Source organism: Hyalella azteca, unplaced genomic scaffold, assembly GCF_000764305.2.
Source record: "Hyalella azteca isolate HAZT.00-mixed unplaced genomic scaffold, Hazt_2.0.2 contig2858, whole genome shotgun sequence".
NCBI classification, from domain to species: domain Eukaryota; kingdom Metazoa; phylum Arthropoda; class Malacostraca; order Amphipoda; family Hyalellidae; genus Hyalella; species Hyalella azteca.
This window is the reverse complement of record NW_025933116.1, coordinates 1-9,342: the sequence shown is the minus strand read 5'-3', so window position 1 is coordinate 9,342 and position 9,342 is coordinate 1. Positions and strand designations below refer to the sequence as shown.

The 9,342-nt window shown below is 39.1% G+C and overlaps 1 protein-coding gene across 1 annotated transcript; it reads left to right on the top strand.

The window, feature by feature from the left end:
* Positions 1 to 1,946: 1,946 nt before the first annotated feature.
* LOC108677489 lies at positions 1,947 to 5,594 on the top strand. The gene is made up of 3 exons (XM_018165712.2): positions 1,947 to 2,308; positions 3,296 to 3,469; positions 3,845 to 5,594. Exons 1-3 carry the CDS (start codon positions 2,185 to 2,187, stop codon positions 4,270 to 4,272), a joined length of 726 nt encoding a protein of 241 aa, XP_018021201.1. The 5' UTR covers positions 1,947 to 2,184; the 3' UTR covers positions 4,273 to 5,594.
* The last annotated feature ends 3,748 nt before the right edge of the window (positions 5,595 to 9,342 follow it).

The window sequence follows — 9,342 nt, the reverse complement described above, 5'->3', positions numbered from 1 at the left end:
TTTGAATGGCTGCTTATGTACTCATTCCACGACTCTTTATGGTTACAACTTTTATTTGTGGGATTTATTATTGGAAGTTTCTTATTTTATTTGTTCTGTAATATTGAATTGGAAAGATTAATATTCTATTTTGTATGTAGATTGACATAACCTCAGAAAATTAAAGTGTGTATTCCAGCGTTTTTTTTCGAAAACACCTTCCCTGCATTGCTTAGTTTCGCTGCCGTGATTTCGTTGCTGAAAATTCGTGATATTTTCCGTTGTTTTTTGTGCGCTAATAATTCACAAGCTCATCTGCACCTGCGGCGTGTAGGGGACAGGTTAATTTGTTTTTATTCTATTATTGCCTCACGGGAGTTCCAGCAAAGGCACTTTTTATGCCATAAGGAAAGTTCTTCGGAATTAATTATCAAATATTAGCCTTTTTAGAAGGAATTGGCTACAAAATTTTTTGAAATTTTAATGTATTTAATATACAGTACTTGAATACATTACAGTGCTTTGCTGGGATTCTAGGGATTGATGCGACCCCTGGGCTGCCGGAGCATAGTTTACAGAATTTTTTAGAAATTTTATTTCTCAGGATATCATTTACATTCCATTATTTCATGCAGCGAATTTTTGTTCTACTATTGTTAATGATTATAAAACAACTGTAGCTCAGCTGAAATATCTTCAACTTTTTATTTTCAAATGAAATTTACGGATCAAATTTGCAGTCAAATTTATTTCTTGCTACTAGTTGAATGGTGTTGACAAGGTTTTAGTCTTGGTTTCGTATCCAATATAAAGAAATAGAGGCAGCTGCAGCGTAGTCGGCGTATACGTGAACCGTACGTGAGCTATGCCCCGTCGCCCCTGACGGGTTGTTCTGAAGTCGATATAAAAATACGCTTGAATTGCTGCTGACAAAGAAATATAATTAACTCGCGAAATAATCGAGATATAATTGGAAATAATAATTCAATAGTCAATTGAGAACATAATTACCTTAAATGAAAAATCCACTTAAGAGGCTGAAGCCTAGTAATGCGCCGAGTCAAGTGAGAAAGATTAGCCCAGTGAGAGTATAAATTGAAGCATGCGGTTAATTGGAATTGGTAATAGTTGCGGAGAAGCATCTTAAGATCTTAATTCGAATGAACTGGGCCAATCAAGTGAATGGCATGCAAATGAACGAGGTTGAAGAATGAGAGGAAATTTAGGACAAGATATTTTAATAATAATTTAAACCGGCGGCTGTCAAGGCTGGTCTCTTCTTTCCCTACTGAATTAAAGTTAGAGAGCGACGTAAACTCTTTATTTTAAGACAAATGGAAATTTTAAATCTAATTTTTAACATTTGAATTTTCAAAAATCTCTATCAATTACATTTCTAATACTATGGTACTCTCGAGCGGGGAGACTTCCCATAATGGAGGCTTTTTCTGACTAGTGTTATGGCTCGTCAGAAATCCTAAGGGATTTTGCTCTACCAGGAACACAGTTTTAGGGACGTTCCTGTTCCTCCATCACAGAGCTCGCGATGTCTGACTGCTGGTCTCAGTTGTAGGGTTAAGCATATGCAGGATTCCTTGCATATATCTTCTCTGTGTCTCTCTTGCGGACGGCCGACGTCTCGTGTACCAGTGTCTTCGTTGCTGTTCACGTGTCCTCTCTACACTCTTTGTAGTGTAGAGAGGACAGCTCTGTAGCTCTCTGAGACGCAAATATTTCTTTAGTGTACTCAGTTTCAGTTGGCTGCACTTTTTCAGACCTTTGGCCCTTCGTGGGTTATGAACGAATTTCGAGCTGAATGGTTAGTTGATACTGATAGAGTTCTGTCGGTACTCATTCCGTGACTTACGGTGCGATGTGGCGTCATAGCTGATGCAATCCCACACCGTGTGTCTATCGTATTACTAACATTATACCCGAGGTGAGATTCCTATTGAAGGGTTATTAATCTTTCTACTCTCCCACAAGCAGTGATCCAAGTCACTAGGCTTTTATACACGAATATCATTGACGGCAGTCAAGTTTATCATTAGCAGAAAAATTCGTTTTTCCTAAACGTAATTGCATTTTTGCGTTAAGGGGTTTAGAATTTTCAATAACAAAAGCTGAAATTCTGAAAAACTAGACATTTGCACGGAATTGGTTTTATAATTATTTAAATAAGAAGTTCATTTTACTTTTCATAAAATGTTCGGCAAGAAAGGCTGGCACGTAATTAACGCGATTACCTGCGCGTTGGGCTTGGCTGCTTGGCCAACCTTCTACGAATTGGTTGACTGTGACGTAGCCGTCATTTGGAGCTTCATTTCAGGTAAGATTTACAAATTAAAACCAAGAAATAAACTGGGTTACGTTACGCACGACGTGAACTCTCAATCGTGTCTATTGGAATATTATTATGAACAATCTCCTTCAATCCAATGATCAACTGAGATAATGAATTGTTGTTTTAATCATATCTTAATATAATGCAAATTGATCAACTTTGAAGTTGTCGTTGTCACCATTAGGCCGATAATGGAATATGAATTCCCCTCTCAGTGGAATAGATACAAGTTGGGTGACTTCTGTGACGTCTGTGTTCGTCAGAAGTCCTGTAGAATTTCGCGGTCTGACTTTAGGTCTCAGTATTGGGGTTGTTATGTAGGAAGGGATTGGTTAATTTCTCTTCTCTGTCTCTCATGCGAGCGGCCGATGTCCCGTGTATGCGACCTCTTGTTCGAGTGTACAAGAAGTACACTCGTACACTTTTCTTTTCACCCGTCCCTCCTTGTGACTTCTTCGTCTTATTGAGAAGCTAACGCTGTTTCTTTCGAGCCAGGTCCAGCGGGCTGGTCATCTAAGACCTCCCGCCCATTGGGGGGTGATGAATTATTTGAGAATTTTTCAACGATTGAGACCTTCCGCCTTGCTGGCGATGTTGACGTTTGACTTCTAGTGCGAAAGAGGCTTGATAGATGAAGCGCTGGCTTATCATCTTATTACTCCTGGTTATAAATTCTGTGAGAGTAACAAGCGCTGGTATGGAAAGCCACTCCTGAAAAAGTGAACAGATAAAATCGTTTTTTCATGAGAGGCTTTTGACTCTGCGTAGTCATCGTAAAATTTAACATTGCTAGTAAAAGTTCCGTCTTCACAATCTATATACATTACAATGATTATGTTAGGTCATAAAATTCAAATAAATTTATTCATCTAAAGCTCTGGTCTTTAGTGCTTGATATGGCAAAATATGTATGCATATTAATAAGTGATGTAATTACTAACATGATTATTACCGACAATGAATGTGTTGCAGGCGTTCTGGCGCTGATATGCCTCATACAGGAATTGCTGCAGCACAACGACCTCCTCCACGTCTGCCATTCTCAACGCACCCTCAGAGGTGCGCAGGTTGTTGCCCTGCTCTGCATCCTGGCATGTCTTGTGCTGACTGTGTTGCACTTCACTGTCGCTTACTTCGGAGAAGAAGGTGAGTCGGTTAAATTAACGTCAAAACTATTGTGCTCGCAGCCGTCAGAATTTAAATCTAATCTACTGTAACGAATTTTATTTTTTAGCTTATTGACTAACTCCCTATTTTTTTAGTTTATATTGAGATGATTTTTGCATGATTGGTTAGCTCCGTGACCAAGTGTTTTTGCGACGTTCTATGAAACGAAATGAGAAATTCGTGGATAATTTCATTTCAGCGGTTGGCTTGTTTTTTTTTTGGTTATAATTTAGTTTATCATTGTTTATTATTGCTCAGACTGTATAATTTTTCACTATATTTAAAGCTATTATAGAATTAGTTGTATGGTAATTAACTGCCTTCTTTTGGTTTTTGGGCGACGCTGCAATCCAGATTTGAAAACGGAGAGTTACAAGTTCAACGACTACCTTGTTGGCATCTCGACGTTTGTCACCCTGACGTGCGCCTGCAAGCTATTACATTCCAGTCGTAAATGCCACAAGAAACTCGTAAACTATCAACTTCTGCAACGACCCGAGTCCCCTCATTTCATATCGGGGGGAGCGGTGCCCTACCAGCAACTGGACCCACCAGGGAGCATATCACAACATGGATACTCGGGTACACGATACCAGCAACTAGATCAACCAGGTAGCGTATCACAACACTGGTACTCGGATACACGAAGATTGCAACCAACTGAAGATACTTGCGATGGATCAGCTGACACTGAAGGAGAATCTGTTGCCGACATGGACAGATTAGCGGAAGAATTAAACGGATCTGCGGCTGCCCGTGGACCCAGGCTTGTCGGCGTCTGAAAATCGGTCACTTTTTGACGGTTGACTTTTCTCATCGCTGGGAGGACTGATGTTTTGAATTGTTTGAACAGAAAGATGAATTTTTCTTTTACCTAATGTTGTTAAATCAATTGTTACCAGATTAGATGCGGGTGGCATTTAAAATATACATAGATACATTAGTACTTACCAGGAAGCCCGATGTAAATTATACTACACTCGACCTTAAGCTAGACTCGTTTGTTGTGATCGAGAAATGCTCAGAGCTGTCCAACTTGCAGTGCCTCAAATGCGCGAAGTTGCATGTTTTGCGGTTTGACATTATGCATCAATGATTATGGTACTTAATTATTCAATGGTAAGTGACTTATTTAATTTTTTTGTGGGAGTGATGAGTTATCCACGATTATATGGTAATCTGGTTACACTCTAGAGCCATCGACGCTCTGCTCTCTTTCTGCGAATTTGTCTTCTTTCCTACCTGTCATTTTATTTTCCACTGTAATATCCTGATTAGTCATAGAGCTGGAACTTTCAACAAGAGCTAATTGAAATCTGACAAACTGGAATTCATTGATTTAGATAACTATTTTAGATGTATTCCTTCATGAAAGTTAATTCTTTAAAAGCGTAATTCGAGTTAAGTACCAAACTAAGATAACACTTACTGCACCTATAGCTCATAATAATACGGCTTTTAATCTAAAGTATTTTTTAGAGCAGGGTTCATAAGAATTTATGTACCATGCTCGAAAGCATGCTGGCAGCAGGGGTTGCTGTGGCTACTTGCAGTAAATTTAATTTAACAGCCTAGGTCTTTATTATACTGCTAATTCTGCACTCATGTTATAGCAAATAAATGACAGCAATCGTTCCATTGAGGCAAATTGTCACTCGCCAGAGTTTTCATTGCTATTGAGGTTCTCAGTCGGGTTCAGCTGTTGGAAAGAATAATGGATTTTAGTTATAGTTATTTTCCCAGCATTATTTCTCCTGTACTGATTAGCTTCCGTCCAAGCAGTACTAAATGTAATTGTTGTTCTCATTTTCATTTTTTGAAGTGTTGCCTTGAACGCCGGTGTTTCTCTAATGTTCGCTGCTAGGCTTGACCGCCTGTATCGTTAACGAGAGTGGTATGTTGTTGCTAGACGTGTAAATATAATTTCGATGTCATTCGTATGCTCTAAAAAGTGGAAATATTTCTGTCGAGAAAAAGTTTCAAGTTTATGTATTAAATTAATCACAGCTGAATCGCCATAATTTGCTGGAAAACCCTTCAGGGGGGACTTCCGACGGGTGTCTGTGCGCGTCAGAAGTCCTATGGGATTTCGCGCTCCTAGGGGGATTGTTCCTGAGCGCCTGTTCGGCGCTGTGTCGTGTTTTTTCGACGTATTTATTCACAAATACTAAGCAATATTATTGCTCTGGCGAGGATATCATCTTCTGCTTTGATAGATTGCAAGAACAACACCGGAATTGATCCAGTGACCTGCTGAGTGTTCATTTTTTGAGAGTGTGATATTTATTACTCTCTGCCTAATATATGAATGAATTTATCATATAGCATTTTGTGGTATTACAAATGCAGCATTACATTACTGTTATGCTGCATTACTAAATTTATGTTTTCATGATCAGCTGTAAGTGAGCTGTTGTTGAGCTGTTGATACGAGTTGTTCTCGTCAAAATTGGATCTGACTTTCTGTTTTGAAGATACTCATTTTTAGGGATTATGTTCTGTGTAAAACATTTGAGTGCTCATTCCACGACTCTGTATAGTTACAACTTTTATTTATGGGGTTTGTTATCGGACGCTTCTTATTTTTTTATGAGTCAGATGTCGGGTATTCTGAAATATTGAATCGGAAAGATTGGTTCTAGTTTATATGTAGATTGAAATCTTCTCAGAAAATTATATCAATTCAAAGTGTATATTTCAGCTTTCTTTTCGTGAACACCTTCCCTGCATCGCTTAGTTTCGCTGCCGTGATTTCGTTGCTAAAAATTCGTGATTCTCGTTATTTTTTGTGCGTTAATAATTCACAAGCTCATCTGCATCTGCGGCTTGTAGGTGGCAGGTTAATTTGTTTGGTGTTCTATGATTGCCTCTCGGAGGTTCCAGCAAAGGCTCGTTTTATGCCATAAGGAAAGTTCTTTGTAAGTAATGATCAAATATAAGCCTTTTTAAATCGAATTCGCTACAAAGTTTTGAAATTTTAATGTATGTTATATATGGTACAGGAAGGAAGACATTGCAGTGCTTTACTGGGATTCTAGGGTTTGATGCGACCCCTGGGCTACCGGAGCATAATTAAACGGAATTTTCTTTAAATCATTATTCCTCATGATTTGATTTACATTCTAATATTTCAGGCAACGAGTTTTTCATCTACTCTGGTACTCTCGAGCGGGGAGGCTTCCCATCAGGGAGGCTTTTTCTGACGAGTGTTTTGGCTCGTCAGAAATCCTAAGGGATTTTGCGCTACCAGGAACATAGTTTTAGGGACGTTCCTGTTCCTCCACCACAAAGCTCGTGATGTCTGACTGCTGGTCTCAGTTGGTAGGTTAGGCTATTAAATTTATGCAGGATTCCTTGCATATATCTTCTCTGTGTCTCTCTTGCGGACGGCCGACGTCTCGTGCATACAACGTTTTGTACCAGCATCTTCGTTGCTGTTCACGTCTCCTCTCTACACCTTTGGCTCCCTGAGACGCTAATATTCCTTTAGTGTCCTCGGCTTCAGCTGGCTGCACTTCTCAGACCTTCGGCTCTTTGTGGGTTATGAACGAATTTCAAGCTGAATGGTTAGTTGAAGATAAAGTTCTGTCGGTACTCATTCCGTGACTTACGGTACGATATGGAGTCATAGCTGATGCACATCTACACCTTGTGGCTATCATACTACTAACATTATACTCGAGATGAGCTTCCTATTGAAGGGTTATTAATCTTTCTACTCTCCCACAGGCAGTGATCCAAGTCACCAGGCTTTTAGACAAGAATATCCTTGACATCAGTTAATGTATCATTAGAAGAAAAATTCGTTTTTACGGAACGTAATTGCATTTTTAATCTTAGGGGTAGAGAATTTGCAAAAATAAAAGCTGAAACTAAATAAAAACTAAACCATTGCACGAAAATATTCTATAATTATTTAAAAAAGAGTACATTTTATTTTTCATAAAATGTTCGGCAGAAAAGGCTGTCACGTAATTAACGTGATTTTCTGCCTAGTGGGCGCGATCTCTGGCTTTTCTGCTTGCGTGTCCTTCTACGAATTGTTTGACAATGACGTAGCTGTCATCTGGGCCTTCATTGCAGGTAAGATTTACAAATTAAACCCAAAGAATGAACAGAGTTACGGTACGTACGATGTGAACTCTCAAAAATGTGTCTTGGAATCTTATTAATAAACAATCTCCTTCAATGGAGATTGTTTCAATGAGATAATCAACTGAGAGATAATCAACTTTCAATGAGATAATCAATCAACTCCTTCAATGATCAACTGAGATAATGAAAAGATGTTTTAATCTCATTTTTATAAAATTCAAATTGGTCAACTTTTAAGTTCTTACTTAACAAATAGTTGGCAATGCACGTTTTACGTGTTTGGATATGTATTCCCTTCTCATGGGGTCTGTGCTCGTCAGAAGCCCTATGGGATTTCGCGGTCTGACTGCAGGTCTTAGTTGTGGGGTTAAGTTATTATTTAGGTAGGATTCCTTACATTTCCCTTCTCTGTCTCTCGTGCGGGTGGCCGACGTCCCGTGTAAGCGACCTCTTGTTCGAGTGTCTTAGTTTCTGTTGCTTTTCACTGTCCCTCCTTGTCACTTCGTCTTATTGAGATGCTAACGCTGCTTCTTTCGAACCAACTTCAGCAGACTGGACAAATGGGACCTTTCCGCCCTTAGAGATTATGAATTATTTGAGAATTTTGCAATGATTGAGACCTTCCTCCATGCTGGCGATGTTAACTTTTGACCTCTGGTGCGAAATAGCTTGATATATGAAGCGCTAGCTAATCATCTTATTGCTACTGGATATTAATTCAATGAGAGCAACAAGCGCTGGTATGGAAAGCCGCTCCTGAAAAAGTGAACAGATACAATTTTTTTGTGAGGGGCTTTTGACGCAGTGGTCATAGTAGAATTTAACATTGCTAGTAAAAGTTACTTCATCCAAATGTGTACATTACAATGAGAATGTTAGGTCATGAAATTCAAATAGATGTATTCATCTAAAACTCTGTTCTTTAGTGCTTTATATGGCAAAATATGTATGCATATTATTAAGTGATGTAATTACTAACATTATTATTACCGACAATGAATGTGTTGCAGGCGTTCTGGCGCTGATATGCCTCATACAGGAATTGCTGCAGCACAACGACCTCCTCCACGTGTGCCATTCTCAACGCACCCTCAGAGGTGCGCAGGTTGTCGCCCTGCTCTGCATCCTGGCATGTCTTGTGCTGACTGTGTTGCACTTCACTGTCGCTTACTTCGGAGAAGAAGGTGAGTCGGTTAAATTAACGTCAAAACTATTGTGCTCGCAGCCGTCAGAATTTAAATCTAATCTACTGTAACGAATTTTATTTTTTAGCTTATTGACTAACTCCCTATTTTTTTAGTTTATATTGAGATGATTTTTGCATGATTGGTTAGCTCCGTGACCAAGTGTTTTTGCGACGTTCTATGAAACGAAATGAGAAATTCGTGGATAATTTCATTTCAGCGGTTGGCTTGTTTTTTTTTTGGTTATAATTTAGTTTATCATTGTTTATTATTGCTCAGACTGTATAATTTTTCACTATATTTAAAGCTATTATAGAATTAGTTGTATGGTAATTAACTGCCTTCTTTTGGTTTTTGGGCGACGCTGCAATCCAGATTTGAAAACGGAGAGTTACAAGTTCAACGACTACCTTGTTGGCATCTCGACGTTTGTCACCCTGACGTGCGCCTGCAAGCTATTACATTCCAGTCGTAAATGCCACAAGAAACTCGTAAACTATCAACTTCTGCAACGACCCGAGTCCCCTCATTTCATATCGGGGGGAGCGGTGCCCTACCAGCAACTGGACCCAC

What these genes read in the sequence shown, in the direction of transcription:
- LOC108677489 (XM_018165712.2), top strand. Translation starts at nt 2,185, where the DNA reads ATGTTCGGCAAGAAAGGCTGGCACGTAATTAACGCGATTACCTGCGCG. An exon ending in CATTTGGAGCTTCATTTCAG is followed by an intron (nt 2,309 to 3,295) that starts GTAAGATTTACA and finishes AATGTGTTGCAG; the next exon opens with GCGTTCTGGCGCTGATATGC. An exon ending in CGCTTACTTCGGAGAAGAAG is followed by an intron (nt 3,470 to 3,844) that starts GTGAGTCGGTTA and finishes GCTGCAATCCAG; the next exon opens with ATTTGAAAACGGAGAGTTAC.